This window comes from Neodiprion fabricii, chromosome 7 (assembly GCF_021155785.1).
Source record: "Neodiprion fabricii isolate iyNeoFabr1 chromosome 7, iyNeoFabr1.1, whole genome shotgun sequence".
Classification (NCBI taxonomy): domain Eukaryota; kingdom Metazoa; phylum Arthropoda; class Insecta; order Hymenoptera; family Diprionidae; genus Neodiprion; species Neodiprion fabricii.
Genome location: NC_060245.1, coordinates 1,342,212 through 1,366,258, shown reverse-complemented (window position 1 = coordinate 1,366,258; position 24,047 = coordinate 1,342,212). Strand labels below are relative to the sequence as shown.

At 38.5% G+C, this 24,047-nt stretch overlaps 1 protein-coding gene across 5 annotated transcripts in view; it reads right to left on the bottom strand.

Annotated features, from left to right (window-relative positions):
• LOC124186293 (synaptosomal-associated protein 25) overlaps window positions 1-24,047 on the bottom strand; it is a 37,092-nt gene that overhangs the window by 10,512 nt on the left and 2,533 nt on the right. For 2 of the 5 annotated variants that reach the window (XM_046577855.1, XM_046577856.1), the window contains exons 2-4: window positions 23,645-24,038; window positions 18,846-19,167; window positions 7,946-7,987 (exon numbers count right to left, since the gene is read on the bottom strand). In XM_046577855.1, the coding sequence (XP_046433811.1) occupies window positions 7,946-7,987; window positions 18,846-18,953 (150 nt within the window). In that variant the 5' untranslated portion in view covers window positions 18,954-19,167; window positions 23,645-24,038. Of the gene's footprint in view, window positions 1-1,368; window positions 1,418-7,945; window positions 7,988-9,983; window positions 11,125-18,845; window positions 19,168-23,644; window positions 24,039-24,047 lie in introns of those variants that run through there. The other 3 variants (XM_046577854.1, XM_046577858.1, XM_046577857.1) reach the window with 3 other exon arrangements.

The following is a 24,047-nucleotide window of genomic DNA, read 5'->3' as shown; positions in this document are numbered from 1 at the left end:
GATTTGAATGAAGTGAGAGAGAAAAAAAAAGACTCGTTATAACATTACAGGGTAGATACGATAATATTATATGGGCGTATGTAAAAGCGCGTTATTTATCCATGGGGTATATAGGGGTGTACGCTGCAAGTATAAAAGGTGTTATATATATATATATATATGTGTGTGATATTTATATATTGTTGCAGGGAGTGGGAAATGTTGTGATAACACTCAACGTATGTCGTATGTAACAATTATTCCGCATTCCACACATTCGCGACAAAATTTTCAACTTGACAATGACGAAAGAGTCCAAGGAGAAACAAAAAAAAAAAAACTTTTTAGTTTGAAAAAAAAAGGATACTATGAAAATTAACAATAATCAACGTAAAATAGATCAATGAAAAAGCGGCGAAAGCAAAACAAGAAAATAAATTAAACTGGTAACATTTTCAACATATAATGCATGTATATGTATTATATGTATATAGATATATGTATATTGTATGTACACATACACACGCGCACGCATAAAATTCGCACACGCACAGTGAATTCATACATAGAATAAACAATTTTTATAACAAATCCGTTGTTGGAATTTTTCTCACGTTTCAAGAAATATCAAGTGACAATTTTATTCATTACCGATCCTCCATTTTCATCAGTTTGAAAAAAAGAGGAACATGCGACGATTGTTTTTTTCTTTTTTATTCAACGAATTGATTACAAAAATCAAACGCGCACATCGATCGGTGAAATAGCGGTGTTTTATTTTTTTTTTTTTTGTTTTTTTTTTACGACGAATATCATTAATTATACAAGCAGTGGCAAAAAAAAATTAGAAGGCAGGGAAAAAAGAAAGATGGCGAAATAATGAATTGAAGAAAAATAAGAAGTAGAACAGAAAAGAAAATCATTTTTGTTACATTTTTATGAATCACTTTGACGAAAATTTTTAAAAAACTGCGAAGACGGTTAGGTATTAAAAGTGAGCATAAATTGACTGAGAAATGATGACCGAACAAAATGAAAATCAAATTCGATTTCGAATGATGGAAGGTAAAAGGTAAAGTAAAAAAATAACAGAGAAAACAAGAAAAAAAAACCAATTGTTCAATTTGAAAACTAGGTAAAAGAAAAAAAAAGAAAAGAATATTAATCAAGCATGTCCACTTGTCGACATTTGTTTCCCGTCATTTCGTTGGTCAAAAATGATAAACGTCGAATAAAAGTGACAAATACAAGAGGAGGAGAAGAAGAAGAAGAAGAAGAAGAAGAAGGAGAAAGGTGGGGGGAAAAATGAGGGTATAAAAAAGAAAAGCAGAACAAGGACGAGGATGAGGTTTGAAAAGATTGTTTTTGGTGTTATAGCGGTTGACTCACCTCCCTGGTCGTCCAGGGCGACCAGAGTACGGATGCCGGCCTCCTTGCTCTACTCGCGTTAGGATAGAGGCAGCACAAACACACACAACCACCACCATAGTGTTATATAGAGAGAAGAGTATCATTTTTATAGAGTAAGTATATCATCATTCGTTATATAGGTATTATATAGTAGTAGTAGTAGTAGTAGTAGTAGTAGTAGTAGTAGTAGTAGTAGTTTAGGTATATTAGTATATATGCGAAAGAGAGAGAGAGAGAGAGAGAGAGAGAGAGAAACAGAGAGGGGGAGATATATGGTATATATGATATATACGGTATATACCTTGGTTATATATGGGGGTATAATGATGTATCATTCAATTTTATGTATATAACAACTGATATGATGTGATTATTGTTACGAAGTACGTGTGTGATTGTTTGAAATTATTATTGTTATTGTTATTGTTATTGTTATTGTTATTCATGGTAAATTTTCACTCGGTTCTCAGCTGTCCTCGTTTGGCTTGTTTCATGTTTACGCGCGTATACAGAGCGAGTAGCTAACGATCGAATGGTCAAACGCGCGTGCGCCAAAATTCTAGATAAAAAAAAAAAAAACTGTCTTTTCAGGACTACCAACGTTCTTGTGGTCACTTGCATAGCGGCGACGTCTGAGATCTGAACTGGCGACGGTTGGTCAACCTGACGAAACAACTGCTTTTACTCTAGAATTTTAACGCATGCGCGTTGGATCGTTCGACCGTTGGCCATCAACCCTGTATACGGTATAACGTCGCGCAAAATGTTCCCGATTTGAAAAACAAGATTACACAAGAGAATGAAACTGGAAACGGTAATGAAAAATTTTGATAATATATACGGTAACGTTCACTACGCCTTCGTCTCACGGCCAACTTTTTTTGCGATAGAAAACAAAATCCAAGTTCCAAGATTTTTTTTCCTTCTTTCTCGAAAGTACAACAACACCGATCAGTCTGAAAGATAGTCAAAATTAAAATGGATAATTTATCTACGTGACACATCTTGTGAAATACAAGATGTTCAAGACGTACAAAAAAAAAAACAAGAAAAATTGATAAAATTTCGTATCCATTTCAAATGTGTTATTGTATAAATTAATATAGAAGTAATGTGTCACGTACATGAACGATCACTGTATATCCTCATAATAACAACAACAATAACGATAATGATAAAGAGAATGAAAATGTATCCTGTGGACAAAGACGGTAAAAAAAAAAAAAAAAAAAAAAAATCCCACAGAAATCCTATTTCTGTTTTCCTGTTCGTTAATCGATGATACGGGTGGGTATATGATTCGAAACAGTATTATAGTTAAACAGGTATGTTCGATGATATATGTATACCTATATATTATATATATATATAAGAGTGGATATTAAAGTATAGTATATAGTTTATAGTTTATAGTATATAGTAGTATAGTATATAGTATAGTGGTTACACACAAGTATAATATGTGTTCGTATACAGATACGTATGCATTATACATCTATGCTGTGTCTATGTACGATACGTAACTATGCGTGTGTGAAAATATTTTAACCTCGTGTATATAAATTTGAAATTGGATAAAATATAAATTTATACGCACGACGATGTTTGCACACACCTGTACGTATGTATTTCATACACATATTACGTATCGTACGTAAGATTGTATTATATGCATACGATATATAGGTGAGGGTTGGTAGCACGACACAGACAGACACAAACATACGCAAACACATGGCATGACAAACACCGAGAGCCCCATAATATGTCAGCCAGCACAGCAGCGTTAAAAACCCGACGAGAATAATAATTATAATAATAACGATAACGATAACGATAACAATAATATAATAAAAAACAATAATAATAAACAATAACGATGATAATAATAATATTATAATTACGGGCCCCCTTCGTCGACGAGAGCGACGCATTTTTTCTTACACAATAATTAAAGATTAAAGGGTCCCTCAATATTTCGCTTCACATTTTTATATTCATACATTTATCTCGCTGTGTTCGTTTCATTTTGTTTTTTTTTTCTTTCTTCACTTTAGATCGGGTTATTAAAAAAAAAAAATTTCAACGCGTAGCGTCGCGTCGTTTACGAAGAAGGTACCGACGTTGTTAAGTATAATAATAATACATGTACAACGTATCAATTGTGAATATTATTTATAAAATATCGTGTTCTTCGTGTTGTTTATGAAAAATGAAATTATTTACGTACTGTAGGCATGATATGTACGGTATGTAATATTTTATCGAATGATGTTTAAAAATTTGTACCGATTGGTGTATGTTTTTTTTTTGTTTTTTTTTTACTCACGTTCGCTTCTTTTCACAATATCACGGTTGTATATAATAATAATAACTTTCGTATTTATATGTGGTAAATGGTGGAGATTTTTTAAAACTGTTTTTTTTTCGTATTTTTGCTTTCCTTTGAAGAAAAAGAAAATGAAAAAATAAAAAAAACCATTGTGCACAACGCTTCGAATCGTGTCATATCCATTATTGTTATAAATGCATTATGTAATGCATGATGTACATGTATGTGTCTGTATATGTATAACACAAATGACGTCACCCAGTATAATTAATATAATATATATAATTATAACAGCATACAAGTATGATAAATAAATAGATAATATATTACGATATTGTAGATTTCCTTTCCTATTTTCATTTTCGTTCGATTATAACCTTTCTTCAATTTTATTCGTTTCATTATTTAGAAATAACTTTTATCAGTATTTTAATTATGGATTTTGAATTTAAGATGATAGGAGGAAAAAAAAAATAGAAAAGAAAAGAAAAGTTTCACACTCTTTTGATCTTTGATTAATTTATTCACAGTCACCTGCAACGCAACGCGAACGAAATCTATAGAATTATACGTACGAGAGTGGAAACGAAAAAAATTGGTAAACCCCAAAGAGAGAAAAAAAAAAAAAAAAGAAATTAAAACACACAAGACATTTTGTATCATTAATACACGGACACTTAGTAGCAGCACGTTGGTGCAGCGTGTGACACGAGCATGGCGTTGCATGTGATGATAATAATAATGATAATGATAATGACAATTACGATGACCGTTAAATATTTTACAAGAAGAGTGTAACGATACGATTACAGGTATATATATATATATATATATCTTGTAAAATATTTAACGGTCATCGTAATTGTCATATATATATATAGGTATTCATATGTACATGCATATATGTATATGTATATTATATACGCGATTATTTCAATAAAGAAACGACGGCAATTAATGATTTTATCTTTCGGTTCTAACCTTGTACTAGTTTTTTTTTTTTTTTTCATTTAGAAGAAAAAATATGTACACGTATATTGGAAAAGATAACGAATATTTATGCACAAAGACGAAAATTGTAGGAAAATACAGTTTTGACGATTAAAAAAAAAAAGGGGGGGGGGATTGAATTTTCAACGCTTTGCCAACAATCGTTCGTAGCACTGGTGCGTATACGGTAATATTCATATATTCCAAACACCTGTAAACAATATCGATAAATCACATTATAATATACTATACTGTACGTGTATATATATATATGCATATATCTATGTGTCAATATTTTATATATACCTATTATTATATAATGGTTTCAAAGTTGTGCAACAATTGATAATGTTAAAGATAATGAGAAACAGCACTGATTTTCATCTTTATCCATTCCTGTTTTTTTTTTTTAATTGTTTTCTCTTTACCTTGATTATTTTCTTTTCTTTTCTTTTCTTTTCTTTTTTTCTTTTCTTTTATTTTATAATATTAACAGCGACGAAGGGTGTTTCTATCGGGTGTACACATGTGGTATATTGTACTATATGTATAAACGAGAAGGTTCGCGAGGAGAGGGGGGGGGGGGGGGGGAAGAGAGAGAAAGAGAGATAGAGAGAGAGAGAGAGAGAGATGCGACAGTTCAGCCACTAACATCTCAGCAGCATGTCATCACCATCAGCATCAGCATCAGCCCCATAGCATTATTATTGTTTTTTTGTTTATCTCATTACAATTTGCACCACCGTCTGTATATATATATATTTGGGTGTGTGTAAATACGTGCATGCGTGTGTATATATATATATATATATATACATATACATTTTATAAATGAATATGCAATGCGTAAGAAATGTTTATGGGGGAAAAAAAGAAAACAGTCATTGTTATTACATATATACGCATGCGAATGTATAAAATATGTTTATACAAATATATGTATGTATATGTATATGTATATACACACACGTGATACAACGCATGACATTCAAACAGATAGACAGATAGATGGATAGATGGATACATAGATATATAGACAGTTTTGAGATTACGACAGGGGAAAGAGGGGGGAAAGGGGGGAGGGGATTTTCTTTTTTCTTTTTATATTCAAAACTATAATATGATATATATAATAAGTATAATATGTTTAGGTGAATGGTATTATTATACTGGTTTTTTTTTTTTTTCATATGCTGGATTCTTCTTTTACTTTCTTTTTTTTTTTTTTTTTTTTCTCATTTGCGGTTTCATTATATTTCCGAAATTTTAATTCGTCGCGTTGAAGGAAAACCGAATCCTCCGCGGATGGCGAATCGAGTAATGTTTCGTTACATGTTTGACTTCTATCGCGTTTGTGATGCGAAGAAAGAAGAAAATAAATGGATAAAGTCTAAAAAGATGGGTAAGAAAGAGAGAAAAAAAAAAACATCCAAGAACGAGTCGGATAACCATCGAGTGTATAATATCATGCCGTAAAATGTTACCGGATTTTAACAGTTCCACATTTTTTTCTCCGTCACGTACGGGTTTTCGAGATAAAGAATGGAAAAAAAAACGATATTTCGTTTATCTCAAGTTGACTCACGCGATCGATTTTGGAAAAAAAGATAAATTATAAAGTTACAACCGTGCGTCAAGAAATATGATATTGTCATACCTATAGATACATATATCATCGACGTCAAATATGAGAAACAAAAACGAAAGAAATCAAAATTTTAATGTGTTATGCGTGGAAAACAGAAAAAAAGAGTGAAAAAAAAAAAAATAATATTTCCAACGAGGGCGGAAAATGACGAAAAGGGTGACGAAGTGGATTTTTTATATTATATATACATATATAGATATTATTATATAGTTATTGTTCGGAATCCACGTGTAATTATAATATATAAGATAGGTATAATAATAATCATCGCATCCAATCGCGTCTCATCATCTGCATACTTGTATATGCAGTGAAATTCGACAGGGGGGACGCATATAATGCAAAACTGCGCTGTCGTAAATTAGCAGTTCCATGAAAAGGGGTGGAAGAAAAAAATATAAAATAAAAATATATATATATATATATACATTTGGACGAGGATTATTACGTAACGTGTGCCATAAAAATTTACGCAATAGTATTAGCGGTAGTAGTAGTAGTAGTAGTAGTAATAATAATAATAGTGCATCAGCTTTAGTAGTAGAAGTAGTAGAAGTAGTAACGGTAGTTGTTAGTAGTAGCAGCAATAGTAGTTATGGTTTTGTAGAAGAAGAAGTAGACGACAGTGGTATACATACGCACACACACACATATATGTATATACACACACATGTATGCACACACGTGTATCGATAGCAGCAGATATTTATGTGTGTGTGCGTATACGTATACACGCAATATATATGTATAATATATGTATACGAGGAAGAGTGCGCAGGCAGTAGAAGACGACCTAGAAGACTCACGTTCCAAATGACTAATTTATACACAAACATTTAACATAAACACATAATATATAATGTAATATAATATTATTGTTTAATATTATTCAGTGGAAAAATAATTTTTCCATTTATCACGACGCGACACACCGTACATCAATTTCCTACGTATAGTAATGATTTTTCGCACTTTTATTTTCCCACTTTAAATTTTAACCGTTTGAATAATTTTGTTTTATCTTTTTTTTTTCTTTTTCTTTTTTTAAATATATAACTTGTCAACACTCGAGTCATTGTTATCATCGTCAGGCACACCCGTCCCCTGGCAATAACTCTTAATTTTCACGCAATAACAACAAGAATAACAATGATCGTCTGTACGAAAATAATTAAATACATACACATATACGTACACCCATCAAATTTAGAAAAAAAAATTTATTCTTATCGTCATTGTGATTGTTATTATTATCATTTCGCGATTACTGTAATAGTTCGGTTGGTTTCGGTTATTAGAGAATATTTTTTTTTTGTTTTTATCCTTTTCTTTGACAATCTCACCTGTAGTGATGGACGACATTTGAATGAAAATTAATCATCGCAAGGGGACGATGGTAACAAGTTACATATAATTATGTTATAATTCTATGTTATACAGTGCTTGTGTGACATATTGGCTTATATTGCCCGTGAGAAAATTTCAATCGTAGAATAGAATTAGTATTACATGGGATTAGAATTGATTGTAGAATTAGAATAAGACGGAAGAAAGAAAGAATGGAATAAAGAAAGAGACACACTTACCTCTTCGCATAGCGCCAGCATACGTCGCGTACTCTCCAGTGACTGCAAAGAGAAATGAGAAAACAATTTTAATCATGCAACTTTACACGTTACTTTACATTTATGTTTTTTGCATTGTTCTTTTCAGATTTTCTTTCCACATCAGCAATACGTATAAGAAACAATATTAATGATAAAGGTCGATCTGGCATGTGAAGGAATGACCCTCACACGTATACCTGATACAATAACGACTTTTATCGTAATCGCCTGAAACACGCGACGAAAAGAGACGAAAAAACGGAACTTAACTTATCAATTTTTCTATTGTATTACTATACATGAATATTATATATGCAAGGAAAGTAATGATAAAAGGAAAATTACGAGAAAAAAATTTTAACATATACAAATTGAAACTTTGTAGTAAAAATAATGCGAGAAGGAAACGACACGAATGTTATAAATTTTATACGCGTAACAAAAATAGAAAGAAAGAAAAAACTCTTGGAGAGAGATAAATGTTGAATTACTGAATAGGTTCCGCGATCATACGGTGTTGAAAAACATCCAAAGTACGATCCAACCTGAAACTTGGAATGAAAGTGACGAAAAAAAACATCCAGAGATATCGTCGGTTGCGTATAATAAACTCGACCGGATCGTCATCATAGACTGAAACTTGCAGGCTTGCATTAATAATGAAAATACGACAGGTGAGAAGTAGGGATAATACAACGTGTAAAGGGTGGGAACACCTACTCATAATACGCCTGATACGAATAAATATGGCCGACGCGGAGAGAGGATTTAAGGAGAAATTGGAAAACGTGGGCGTGTAGTATGTATATATCCTTCAGGAGTAAAAGGTCGCCGGGAAATGGAGAGGAGAGGAGAGCTTTTTATACCCCCAGGCATCGTGCCCGTTACATTGTACATACATATGTATGTATGTATATTGTATATGTATGAATGTACGAGAGGAGAGCATCGAGGTATCGGGAAAAGGAAAGCCTACTCCTCAACAATGTAAGTAACTTGCAGAAAGTATGAAAATTAATTGACTCGTTTGGCGAGTAGGCTGCGGAATATTTTCCGTCGTTGGAATAATAATAATAATAAATATGGACGGAATTTTTCGGAAAGGTATCGATCTGGGAAAACTGATACCTAACTTTGGGTTAGCTTAAGATTACTCTCGAAGTTCATCGTATCGAAGTTAGTAACGTTATCGTAACGGTTCATGGTGAGGAAAAACAGTTGTCTCGGGATTTTGGAATTGTTTGAAATTCAGTAAACGGGAATAAAATAAAACACACTCATACTTCAGAATCTTTCTTTTTTCAAAATCATTGTAACATTGAGAAAATGGTGAAATTTTTTCGCCAATGTTTCGTTACGATAACGTTACCAAGTTCAATCTCTTCGAAATTCTCGTTTCATAATATACCCTGCACGCGGCTGAAGAAAATGTTGAATAAAGGTGGATTGAAAAGATTAGGAGAGCTGAGACAAGGGAGGGAAGAAAATGGTCCGGGGGAATTGTGGAAGGAGGATACGTGGGATGATAAGAGAAATAAAAAGAAGAGTAGTCGGGAAGCAGTCTCACGTAGGCACTTTAAAACCCGGAGTTTCTCTTCCTTACTCCAGCTTCGGCACAGAGGGACTCGGGGAGGAAAGTGACGGCGACTATAGCGCGCTGACCATAGACAAGAAAGGAAAAAGGATGAAAAATGGAAGGGGATATATGGAATGGGGTTCCCGTGGGCGAGACATTCGCCGGAATATAGAAGCCACATGCACCCGGACAGCCAACCAGCCTACTGCTGGTACGACTGGGCGGAGGCATCTAACATTCATTGGATCGTGAAATGGCGGCTTCACCGTATAAAGAAAGCACGTCGAGCGGAGAGAACGAAGGAAAATTGAATAGAAAAAACTGCGACGCGTAAGACGCCTTTGCATAAAGCAATTCACCCCGAGGTTTCAAATTGCAAGCGCATTGGTTTGTAGTTCTTGGTAGTGGCGAGTGGAAATTTCCCGGTTACTTTTGACGTACCTCTATAGGCTTTACTTGAAGGAGATGAGAAAGACCCCCGCCACGGTCCACCGTCACGACTTTTTCGGTGTTTATTCCCTCCTTCATGATGACGACGGTGTTCTACGGTGTTGTACGAGTATAGATTCGGAATTCAAAAGTACTGGGTAGGTAGAGTTCAAAAGTCGCACGTCACCAACTGACACTGTACTTCGTCATCGTCGTCTTCTTAGTCTGGTGTGGAAGACCATTTGATCCTCATATCGATGAATGACTGTGGTCTTCGAGTCTATTTTCCTCTTCCTGGTTATCTTCGTTATACGTCAGTTCGCTTTTCTCCGCCCACACTATCGATCAACGTATCTCTCATCGACTTGCTCAACAGTCACGATTTCTCCTTCTTCCAACAATGACCGTACAGCGCTGATCCATCGGACCAAAATGACGACGGGCATAATTGCGTTACGTCAGTTGTGTCTGTCGACTGTGTCTTTCGTAGGCGACTCGAGGTATCGGTGTGTCGCGAACTCATCAGGGCTTATCCAGCTGATGGTGCGAATCCGATTGACAAGCCGGCGCGAAGGACTGCATAATTATCAGACCTCCTCCTCCTCCTCCTCCTCGACGCTCAGCCAGCTTCTCACCTAGATTCTTGGATTCATCATCACCGTAATGATCGCGTCACGTGATAATAACTCTGTCGTTGGAGTTGAAAGTGGTCCGCACAGTTGTGGAATATAGAATTCTCGGTATCTCCACTGAGCTTCGGTTCATCGAATGCGAAAATCAATATCAGATATATCGACCATCGCGATTAAACCCACTCCATGACGTCTCTCTCTCTCTTTGCTCCGCACTCTTTAGGACCTTCGGCTTCTCCGTCCAATGTCCACAAAATGAAAACCTTCTAAGAGTGTCTATAAATCGTAATCCTGTAATCCTGTATCCTCTTGCACGAGGATCCCTGAACAACCCACGATCACTTCCGCCGTTCCATCCGTAAACTAAATATCGAACGAATCAACAAGTTTCGAGTTAAAAGTACCGTGTATTCGGTGCAACGTTTCTCTCACTACTGTTCCATACCGTGCCCGTTTGCCTTTTGGCTTCTCCCGGATGGTTACAGCTACAGGTACCTCTACGGAGGAAGGTGACGACTTGATGTCGGGGTAACTATCAATGGATGAATGAAGGTGCCGCGAGTCCGTTCACCGCCTAGTATCCCAGAGACAAGAGTCGAGGATTCGGGCGGCTTCGGTGAGTCTCGGTATAAAAGGCGAAGGAGTGAAGAGTGACGTTGTTTGGCGCGCAACAGCGGGTTGCCCGTGGTAACGAGTCAACCGTGGGGTGGTGGTGGTGATTCTTTCCAGTGTTATTCCGCCATTGCGCATAACAACTGCGTTGTTAATTACTGCGCGCCTTGAATTTCATGACGAGGATAAAATAAACTCGGAAAATAAAAAAGCCTTCTTTTCCAAGCGATCAGCGAAATCCAGCACACGTTGGATCTTCCTCGATTTTATCCGAGTCGTCTGCTTGCAATTGGCAAGAAGAGACGCTATTGAAGCGATGATAATTTACGATCTAGCAAATACGGAACTGGCATCCAAACATCGAGTGGTATAAGAGACACGCCCATGACGCGTGTCTTATACCGAATAGAAAGGAGCCGAGTCGAGGGGATGAAAATTTTCCACAACGACGTCGAGGGAACATTTACGCTTACTGATTCTAGAGTCACGAGTTTTCTAGGATTTCGTTTCCCTGTGCAATAGCTTCTGATTGTGAGTAAAGCTCCACCCGCCGACACGAACGTTTCCTCCAACTTTTACCCTTCTCTTTTTGTTCATGTCCTTCTGGACACGAGAAGCATAACCGAACTCTTAAGCTGGTTCAAGACAAAGTTAGTTCGTAGATTGTCGGAGAGTTTGGAGAAAGCGAAGGTGTCGTCGTGTCGTGGCAACAACTGGAGTAAAACTCGTGGGGAGAAAAAAGTTAATTGGCACGCAACGAACAAGTCGGGTTTGAGGAGAATTGTGCGAACAGTGTGTTCGAGTGGGGGTTACGAAAAGAAGCACACGGTGAAATCGATTCTCGAGTCAAGTGTGTATATTTCGCGAACAGCATAGTGGATGGGTACACACCGCAGGCTATTTCCACCCCATTGAATGACAAGCCTTCCTCCCTGCCTACGTTCGTTCCTTCCCGCACTCCCGTAAATAGAAACCTCCTGACGTAACCTACGGCTTCTCTCTATATCGGTGAAACGCGACGTCACCGATGGTTGACGAACTCCCGCATAACCTTTTGTAGGACAAATCCACGTACACGTGTCAGCCAGCAGAAAATAATGGAGATGGATGCCGAAGAATAAGAACCGGTGAAGAATAGCTGAACAAGAGAGACGAAGAGAGCGAGAGAGAGAGAGAGAGAGAGAGGGAGAGGAGTGCTAAGACGAAATTACTTCCTCGGAAGATTGTAACAAACTTCTACTCTTCGAACAAACTTCAATTGACTATCATCATCTTGGAAACTTTTCACGGTCATTCAATGCTGCTGACAATGCGGGAAGATAAAGAACAAGAAAGTAGGAAGTAGTTAGATTCTATCAGTTTACCTCCACGGTAGAGTATATATTACTGTAGAAGAGTTGGCGTGGTTAAGGAAAACTCTGATAGTCATACTACCAAGGATTGCTAACAATCAGAGGAAACGAGAGAGGCTCGAAAATTTCTTTTCTGCTGAATTGTCAGACTTCCCTTCGGACTAACTATTATTCCTCCACAATTCATACATATTAATGCCGTTCACGGAGGTGGAAAATACTTATTGAGCATTTCTCCGCGCACCTCTGTCTGTTATTATATACGTATAGAAAGAGATATTGGATCGATCGATAGGATGATACTATACAACAGAACATGCAGATGAAGCAGTACAGTATTTTTTCTTTCGAGTTTCCGATTCCGTTAATTACTTTAGAGAGACACCGACGGACAGGCATCGTCAAGACCTCTCTGACCCTTTGACCTTTCACCTGACCCAAAGGGGCCAATAATCCAACTACTCCCCCCCCCCCCAAAAAACAGTGGAAAGGTATGGCAGTCACGTTCTCCCCCCCACGCCCAACCAACCCCCCGAAGCATCCTCAGCTATAATTTAACTCTGAAGGAAAACTAACGAAACGGTACACAATGAACGATACTTCTCTCGTTAAGTCTATGGGGGTTACCGCCACCATTATTCCTTTGTTAGAACCTTGAGGGTTTTCTTTCTACCCCACACTTCCTAATTATCTATTGATTCTTCACACGATAGGTTTTTCCATGGTACCGAGGAAGGTAAAAATTAGCGGAAATCGGACAGTGGAAGTACGGTGTAAAATGTGTGGAATAAACAAAGGGCGTTTCTCTCACGCCAGAGGAATGAGAGAGATAAATTTTCTCACACCCAGCGACCGATCTCTACACCCCGTCGTCAAATGACACGGTAACCCCATGACATTAGCAGACGTCGAGAATACCTACTGGAGTCGTTCGTATATATAACATACGTACCTATAACCTTTTCGAACCCCGCATTCTGGCGCTGAACCAGAGTAGTACATACAACGTACAACGTATATACTATACATGGGCAGACGTAGGTATACATACGTACAAAACTATATCATGTACAAATCGCATGGAGACAGAATTCGGAGCAGCAGAAGCATGAGTATCAGCCCCGAGGGAAAAGAACGGTAAATTGTGTGCCACCAAGTTTTGTATTTCGCTTCACATTGATCTCATGTTTTTGACATATCTTAAAGCGAGAAAATTTTCTTTCGTAACATTGAATCTAAGCTAAGTAGAGGGTAAATAGTAAATACACCTCTCAGTGCGTCTTTCTACAGCTCTTTTATTCAATCAATCGCTTGGACAGATTTTCAAGCACAAGTTTTTAGGTGGAAAATGGTCAAAGAATAGGACGGGTCCGAAATGGATTTTTCTCCCTCCACGTTGTAAAACGAAGGGATAAAGAATAAAAGCCTGAGATCGTCCTGTGTGTATTTCACCTGGGGGTTTCTCAAAATGGTAGTAGGAAGATGGGGCGGAGGGTGAGGCGTGTCTCTGTTATTTGCCCGTGAGGGTCAAAATCGCTCGAATTTAACCTTCCCCCTACCCCTAGAAAGTGTCCCAACCCGTAGTATATATTTGCGTACGGAAAATATCCTTAAGCCTTTCAAGCCCCCTTCAACAACCCTCGACTCTCGGTTTTGTGAAAAAGACCGAAAAAAAAACAGCCACAGACGACCGCAGAGTTCGTTCGTTCGATGTTGTTTTTTTCCGTAGCGATAAAAAAAAAAAAAAATAATAATTATACATCAGAATATGCACGAGGCGAGTAATTCAGAGAGAGAGAGAGAAACCTGAGTGACTCGCGAGTATCAGAAAAACTTATACAACGGTGTAATTACGATCTACATTCAATACACTAAGTTGATACTCGATCCAACGAAACTAGTGAGGCTATCGCTGCAAATAGGATTGAAGGTTAACGGCGGCAAAGCCGAGACGGGAAAAATCTCAAACGGCATCCGTCGAGACGAAAACAGTACCAATTTAAAAAAGTATCGTATAAAAATGCGGAAAATTCTCTCTTTCAAGTCCAACGACGGTTCGAGAGGGTTAGAAAGGCTATTTTATTGACCATTGTTGGGGGTTAGCGTAAAGCATGTGCGAACCGGATCGCGTGCCTTTTCATTACTCGGTTGCCCTGCCTGCACGCGATCCAATCAAACAAACCCATATCGCCACAGCAGGGCGCTTTACCGCCTGCCTACTACCAAGCTCGAGGAATGACCAAGGGAGTCGTTGGACTGGGTAGCTGGCGGCTATCTAGGTTGTCGAATATTCATCAATCATGGCTCGTTGTTGCGTAGGCGCTGGTGCGCAAACAGTATCAGCGTTAACGCGAAGTTGATGAAACGTGCGTTCGTACAATTTTGGAACAGGTGAGACAACACGAACTGAAACCAGTCGTCCCAGAGTGGGCGATAGGAGGTTCTCGAGTACGGAAAGAGAATGAAAGAGAAATGAAGAAAAACAACAGAGGAGGAGAAAAGCAAAGGATAGAAAGGAAAGCCAAAGGATTTGGTCAAGCCGCTTGGAACGTTTGAGTATATGTTATCTCTGTGGTTTCGTAAACTCGTAGGATCACTGGGGTGCGATGTTAAAAGAGGAGACAAGGGACTACTCGTATTATTATTTTATGGACCCTGATCCTCGAGCAATGTATTATACCGTTGAATGTCGTTACGGTTTAATTCGGGTTTCACTCTGGGTCGTTGGTTATATTTCGTTGTTGTTGTTGTTGTTTGTCAATCGAAAGGCGTATGAAGAAAAAGAGAGATAGCAACAACAATAATGGATGAAAGAACCGAGAAGTAGATTTGTGATGGGGTTTCGGTTCTCGCCCGGCGGTCGTTCGTTCTCCAGGTGTGTCTCCGGGGGTTTCGTATGTATTCGATTTCGTATAGATAGGGGAGAACCGAGTTGGAATCAGAAAAAGCAGCTGTCGATGATGGAAGTTTGATTACTCTTCGATATCGGAGTGTGGTAAAAAAAATAAAAATAAAAAACAAAACGGTAACGAGATTCTAAGGTCATCTTTGTCCCCTCGTAAACCCCACAATACCTTCCACGCGATTCTTCGTTTTCCACAACGCTGGGGAAACTCTATCACTGGGAATAACGAAACCAGATGGTTAAAAGCGACGCTTAACGAGGTCAAGTGGAAATTGAAATTTGGTGAAATTATAACGAAAAGCTTGGGGAGCTGGCAATTCTCATCGTCGTAAATCGTTACATTCTTGCAGCTGCCGTTCGAACTTGCGTAAAAGCGGAGAGGTTCTAATTCCTAATTCTTCCTGACCTGACGTACAATTTTAACATACCCCAACGAGTGCGTGTCTCTCGATAATAAATAATTTCCAGAAACACAGAGATGCTGAAAGAAAGAAGAATTACGGTATCCGAGGTATGTTAGCAGCTAGAGCAAAGGAAACCAATGACGCTTAGGCAGGGTTTTGACGCGTGTTAGTTCATGTGTCGGCTGACGTAAGAGGAGAATGGGCATTAAACCTACGTGCGTATGTCGGGTAGGTTTATACAGAGTAAAGGATGGATGATGCAAGAGCGATAGTGGTAGGAGACGGTATCCAAGTAATTGATGCAACCCACGCGGGATCATCTAAATTGAAGGGATGGTCGCTGGTTGCGTCGAGCGGCGCTGACGACGTGACGACGTGACGACGCAAGCGTAAAATACACGCAAAGTCATGTTCGTGTATAATGTGCGTGTACTTTGTATACCGATATTTTCCATGTGAGGGGGGAGAGGCAAGGGGTTCGAGTAGCCGAATGACGACGACGACGACACGAACGATAAAGCAATACACCACAAGGTGCGATAAAGACCCGATAAAGATATCGCGGTGGTCGTTTACACTCGACGGTGGGAACGTATACGGACAGTCGATAACACGGGATCATGATCGTGATAACAACGATGACGGTAATGATGATGGCAATTTAAGCGACACCGGAGACTACTTGAGATCTGGAAACTGCGAATCTACTATGTATAGAATTGTATTGAATAGACGCTCTTGAACTCGCTTCGAGATACTTTTTGGCAACAAAACAGCGAAGACATCGGGAGCCGAATTTAAACAGCGACTTGAATTTGACAAATCGTAAGTTTTCGAGTGGTTTAGGTATAAGGTTCTTTTTTGCACCGAGAGTAGCTGGCAGAGAGAAGATACATCTCGCGGAGGTTCAGCTTTTTTGCGACTTGACGAGTGGTTAACCCGAACGTTTTAAACGACCTAGCTAAACCTTCACTGCTCTCATTTTTACCGAAAATTCACCCTTGACAAACGACAGCCAGCTGTGCTGACTCGGAAACTCTCTCGTTACGTGGAATCCGCCTTTCGAGCTTCTTTGTAATAAATATCACTGCGCATCATTTAAGACACGCGAGCCTTGTTCCGAACCGTGAATCTAACCAAGAAATGAAATAAGAGAGGAGAATATCACGGCGGGTAAATGAGAACAGCTGGGATGTGATCGTCGAGATTGAGGGTGTGCGGGGATTGGAAAATTTAATGAAAGGAAAAAAGGTGGGCTTGATGAATAATAGCGTCAAGTGTCAGAGTGGGTGGGCACTTCCGACTGACACTGTGAAACTCGAGGATTGGAGGAGGATTACAGACTCCGTAAGTACCTCGACTACTCCCTCTTGCCCTCTTCCTCCTCCACCTCCTCCTCCCCCCTCTGCAGCTTAATTCTGCTCTCGTAGCATAACCTTCGTGACGACCTTACTTCACCGCTAGACCTAATGAATGAAACCTCGATGACTGTCAAAAATTGGAATAACCAAGTTTAGGTCCCTAATGGAGGAAGCGAGGCGGAGCCGAGCGAGTGGCGGCTCGTCCAAATATAATGTTCACTCTGTATCCGAAACGAACTCACGACGCTGTTACTTCGTAGGGTTTGAGAGACGCCACGAGTCTGCACGCGAGTTGGCACTTTTTTCTGTCTACGATATTTCAGGTTTTCTCTTCTTCGTTTCAGCCTTTTTATCAACGATGACCGTGCAACGAAAAAAGAGCGGAGTAGAAACGGAAAGAGGGATGGGACAATTACGACTACAATGGGATGTGCTATAAAACGGGGACATATTGAGAGTCGATGTGATGTGATATGAAGGAAAGTACCATTTGTCCATCTCTCTGACACGCCCGTAATGATTTTTCTCTTATTCCGTTTGTCGATGCCAGATAATAGCAACGACGAGAGTGTTAGTAGGGATGCAGTGACGCAGGGTACCTACATTAAATCGTGACCTGAATATTGAAATCCAAGGATGAAATTTCACAAGTCAGACCTCACCTACCTAACCATGGAATCAGCCTCCGCCGCGCTTGTGGAAGAAATATCAAATCATCTTTTTCACTTTACGTATAACGAAATGAATAAATACCTCTGTAAAATTTTTTTTTTTCTTTCATTCCTACAAATAAAACATACACTTTTTTGAGTTTTTATTCGCGTTCTTTGCAACGGTATGGAGTCGAGTGTAACGAAGAGAATCATCGACACGGGTGAAATGAGTTTTCCGTTCAATGCTTTGGCAAAAAATACGAACAGCAATAAAAATATTGCGCTAAATTTTCAGCATTTCTGTACTACATGTCAACGAAACATGTGCATTTCAACTTTTTTTCGTAACAAAATATGAATATCCAGATTAAAATGAATATTTCTCATGGTACCTTGCGTATTTACAAAATATGCTAATGTTAGTCAAGTTGAACTTTTTTTTTTCACTCTCTGCACATTATAAGTGGAATCGACTTTGGAGATCGCACAGAAGTTAGACACGATTGAGAAAAAATGTGAAAATTTTATCGCGTCGCACATTCGAAATCGATGGTTAAATTACAATCAGCTTGTGAAAAAAAAAAAATATTAATAATAATAATAATAACGAATTCAATGCAAAGTTGATAACAACGAGAATTCACTTGCGCCATACCTTCCGTCGATAATACCGTTACACTTACCGACGATGATACCAACTTACCGACGACAGTACCTATTTTTCAAGAAATATTGTCAACAACATTGCAATCTTCTCAAACATTTCAATTATTACCCACAGAGTTTGATCAATTTTCTCGCAGTTTTCCCAGCAATTTTATTCCAACACGCGGAATAAAATTTTCCGACGTTCTTCAAAGTTTGCCAATAATAATCTGACGATTTCATCGAGTAATTTTTGCAACGACTTTTCAATATTCCAAATATCATGTAAAATTTTCCATTCTCGACTCACCTCATCAGTCGTCTGACCCGCCTTCAACTGGAGCTCCTGAAGTTCAGTACGCGGAGGACCGCCACCCTCAGCTCCTGCAGCGGTGGCTGCTGTCGTTGATGCAGGCATCTTCGGTTTTTTTTTTTTTTTTTGATTTCCTCGTTAATCAATTTTTGGGGGGACGTTGATTGCTCCCCAAGTTTTATCCACCTTCCGGTACTCGCAGGATGTGTTTATCCTCTCCTACGCTTCTTCTACTCCGGCGTTTGGATAATCAAACGATCCGCGATTGATATCACAGAATTAACGACCCTCGGTCAAATTGTTCAAGACAATAATACAGCTGCAACAGAGAGAATAAAAAAATCACATGATTTCATGCCTTTTGCGTTACTGTGATATTATTTTAATTACTTTCTTATATGTATATATTTATGTGTATCGGAAATAAAAAATAATTATAACGAGCACTCTGTCCGATAAGCTTTTCCACGCTGTCCAACCACACCGTGAAAATCGGAATAACCGCGGCAAAGAAGAAGTGGGTCAGTCAGTCAGTATGGCGCATGTGTGACGATGTATATATATACGTATAGATTAGTTATACATGTGCAAAGCTGCTGCAGAAGCACGAAACGACATTCACGAGTCCTAATCGATCTATGCGTATTTTTTTTCTAATTTGTTTTTGAGTTTCTAATTTTATCTCTCTTGTACATAGTTCTATTGACTCTGGGTTACAATCCTGAGCAATATTGCGTCACACACACACACACACATATATATATATATATATATATAATACAAAATCACGTACCGCATATACGTGAAAATATACATGTACGTACAAGAGAAGTCGAGAGACAGTTGAGACGAAAAAAAGATAACAACGATATATTATGTACACGCAGAGAGTGTGACTTTGAATAAAATATGCAAAAATGGCTAATTACGCTATACCTGCATTAACAAACACACGAGGTGTAATTCTGGAGGTGGGAAAACAAGAGGGGGGAGAGGGAGAGAGAGAGAGACAGGGAGAGACAGAGGTCGCCAGGGGAGGCGGGTTGCTCTCTCTTCATGCCCCGGGACCGCTAGATCAATACCACAAGAATCGCAGTTTATAGTTACACGTAAACGAAGACATAACACGTAAGAACGACAATGTCTATACACACAGGTATATTTGCAAAATGCAATACACGAAAAATGCTTAAAGGGAATAAATAAATGAGTAATATCACACTCGATGCGTGAATTCTCTATGAAATTGTATTAAAAGAAAATGAAAATAAATAAATGAATAAATCGCAGAAAAAAAAAAATAAAAACGACGAGTAAAACATAACGCGAATTGTAAAGCGGATAATTTGAGATAATAATTTGAAAAAAAAGTTACATCAAAATTACCGTTGATTTGAAATGGTAGAATTTTGCAAAACAATCGTTATTATAAACTGACGTCTTGTGAAAAATGATATCAGAAGTATGAGTTGTTATTATTAATCTCTCTCTCTCTCTCTCTCTCTCTCTCTCTCTCTCTGGTTGTGAATTTCCCTATAATCGAAACATCTAGATCCAGAGCGAAGGTTGCATGCGAATGATGGCACGAAGGGTTTCGAGGTCAAGAGTAGTAACCGAGCCGCGGGGCTTTACCTACATTCAGGGTCGTGATTCCCATGGCGGAGGTGAACGGAGAAGAGAAGAATAAGACGAATGGAGGAATATAATCGGCGGAACAAGGGGAGGAATCGACTGATTTTATTCAAAGGTTCAGTTGCTGTGATCGCGTGGCGAACCGCCGTTGGCCCAGGTCCTCACGATTACACCCAACCCGTGTGCATATATTATAATACCCTCGTAATTACATTACAGTTTAGTTATTTATGTACAGCTACCCCTAAATTATTATGACGGCGAGTCAAGAACTGTAGTGTGCATATAATATGTATGTAGCTGTTCAAAGCGCAGGCAGGCAGCCCGAAGAGGAGGGGGTGGAGGGTCGGAAGGTTGAACGAGATCAAGGGCAAGGGCGAGAAAGGGAGGAAGGGAAGGCGAGATCAAGGCTTTTATATACATGCCTATTTTTCATCGAGACGAATTATTCGAGATTCGATGATAATGTATTGGGTACTACCACAAGTTATTATTGCTTTTCAACGATTTATCAATATTTTATAGGAACTTTTATATACAGGTATTCGTTCAAGTTGATAAAACTCGATAATTGTCATTCAATTTTGTCGCATAGATTTTTAATAGTATTTCAAACGCTTCGGTTATACGTAAAATTGAAAATTAGGAAAAGTCATTATTTTGTTTCACCCTTTTTCAAATGCATACAACTGCGTGAATTTCAATTATTAACCAAGACAATGCGCCTTTGTTTAAAAGTAAGGAATAATCAGACTTATAACTACCACGATCAGCACTGTTAATGAATAATATATTTAATCGTGCGAATCGTTACGTTTGTAGTTTTGATTTGATTGAACATTTTGATCCGTTATTCTCGAATTTGCACTCAAAAGTAGACTGAATTTTGTGATAAAAAAATTGAAATGGACGTATTTTTAACGATAGAAATAACGTTATCAAGTCATACATAAATATTACACAAATACCGTGAATTTTATTTAAACACTCTGCGGTTTTTATCATTAGTGATTGTAGTCGTTTCAAATGAGATAAGTGAGAATATGATTATTCAGAATGGCAAATGTAATGTTCTCATTCTGTACAAGAGGAAAGTAAAAAAAACCAATGTTTCATTCGATGAATGAAATTAAAGAATGATAAACAAGTTTGAAGAATGATTCAAGGATTACGCATTCGCATAACCCGGAACAGAATGCCGGTAGGTAAAGCGTTTTGTACCTATACCCATATATACCGGAGTGTATTATATACACAAACGGTGTATGACAATTCATGCTAATGCGATGATCATTTATATTTATAGTATCCGTGCTTTGACCGAGCAACCACTTTGACCGCGGTATAATATGAATAGAACGGATTGTAAATTAATACTACAGACACGAAATACAAGCGATATCGATCGATCGATCAGTCAATCAATCGCACAATTGGCTACGAATTGAACTCGAGAACTCCTTGCGCAATTACGCGAATACATGCATAATGCATTTACGAACGCTGAATTGTACGTTAATTGGTTAATTACGAGGGATTCTGATTCCGAATTCGGTATATGTATAAATACAAACGCGGTGTGAGTGAATTAAAGGTGATTCGGAACACCGGTAGGAATCTCAAATAAAACCGATAATCTATCCTCGTCTGTACAAAAATGTGCAAACGGAGCCAAGATTTTCAATAATTTTTATAGAAATACATCAGCAAGAATTTCAATGAATAAAAAGAAATCCATAAGTTTCAAATAATTTAACAATTTAATAATGTTCATGCATGAAAAATTAATTTTCCACGTAAGATTACAACAACAATAACGCGGGGAGCAATTTTCGAAATCGTACGAATCACTCTGGTATGAGAGAAAAGGAAGAGAAAAATATCTACGGAAGAAAGTGAAGAAATCGTGTTAAAAACTCATAACTACCAAGTGGAAAGAGGGACGGTTGGTTGTGTTTGGGAGAGGACGTGTAAGAGTTACAGGAGCAGCGCGGGGAAATGAACATAAGAGAAACACTCAGAGTAGCAGGAACGAGAAAAACGACGACGATGCTCAGGAAAGAATGAACCGGGGAAATTGGCTCGAAACTCGTGTTATACACGGAGTTCAAGAGGAATAAGGGTGGTGATTTTATCGTCAAGAGTACTTGTATTAAATCTTGTACAGAGTGCAGGCTCGTTTCGTTACCGTTTCAATTCGGTTTTTCTTTGCATTGGTAGGCGATTTTTCTTCAACTCCCGAAAGAAGATTGGAAAAAAATTCTTACGACGACATTCATCGAACTTCATTTAACACGACACATTTACAGTGTCTGAACATACTATTTCAGAAAACTGAAGTTAGTAACGTTAACGTAACGGAACGTCGTGGAAAAAATCGTTATTGTACAATTGTAGAACGACTTTTAAGGAGTTCACTTTTCAAAATATCAACATGTTTTCTTTTTGTTATTATTTACTAGCCTGAATTTCAGAAAATCCTAAAGGGTCCGAGTAACGATTTTTGCTGAACATGCATCGTTAAAGTAACGTCACTAACTTCAACCTCATAAAATCTTCTGTCCCAGTCTCTATTCAAAGGCGAGAAATACAACCGTCTATAGATCAACTACAAGACGAATGACGTCACGTCATTTACCTCGCATTCTTTTGCGTTTTCAAATTTTTCACAGATACGACAAACGCATGGATATATTATATATACATTATATATATTATATATATTATATATATATATATATATATATAGACACAGGAGATAAAGCGGCCGTCGGCTTTACCGGCCAGCAATAAAACCGCGACGACGAGTTGAGTAGAAAACACGCGTGCAGATGCAGCATGTGAGACGTAAGGCCTGTTATCATTGTGGGGAAAAAGGCGATTCTGCGGGTAGATAAGAAGTGATTCAAGTCAACGGGAACTGTTTGCCTCGCGGCATAAAATCGCCAGACACAAGTTCGTTAGCTGGAAAATCGATAGCGGAGAAGGAATGGGCAAGGCAAGGGAGGGTGGGGGGGGGGGGGGGGTGGAGAGGGGGGTACCACACGGAGACATCCCCGCCCACTCGAACCTCGCACTTCGTAGACAGGATAGATAACATCGCGTGAAAAATTACTTGTCGGTGAGTGTACATTTGCGAAGGAATACTGTCGGGTTTTACTCACCGGAATCGCCGATCGTAAAGTTGACGGTCTCCAGAATGTTGTCGGGGAAGAGATCCTCCTCCTGCGTTGTCAAGGACCAGCCAGCGGCGAGGGGCACTAACTGTTTTATCACCACGAGCCGCACGACTGACAGACGCACACACTGCACTGCACCTGCCGCGAACTACCAAGTCGACACTCTGCGCTGGCTCAGCGGTCTGACAACCGGAAGTCGGTGCGGGTCGATCGATTGTTTCGCGACTCTATCGACAGCTCCGCATCGATATTGGCCGCGGAACTGTGTCGGATTCAAACACGCGAACCGCAGCGGCAACTGACGCCGAATGTTGGAACCGGTGAAACATCTGAACCACGATGTGTTCCAAAATCCGATCGAAGCGTTTGGTGGTTTCCTCTGCAAAAA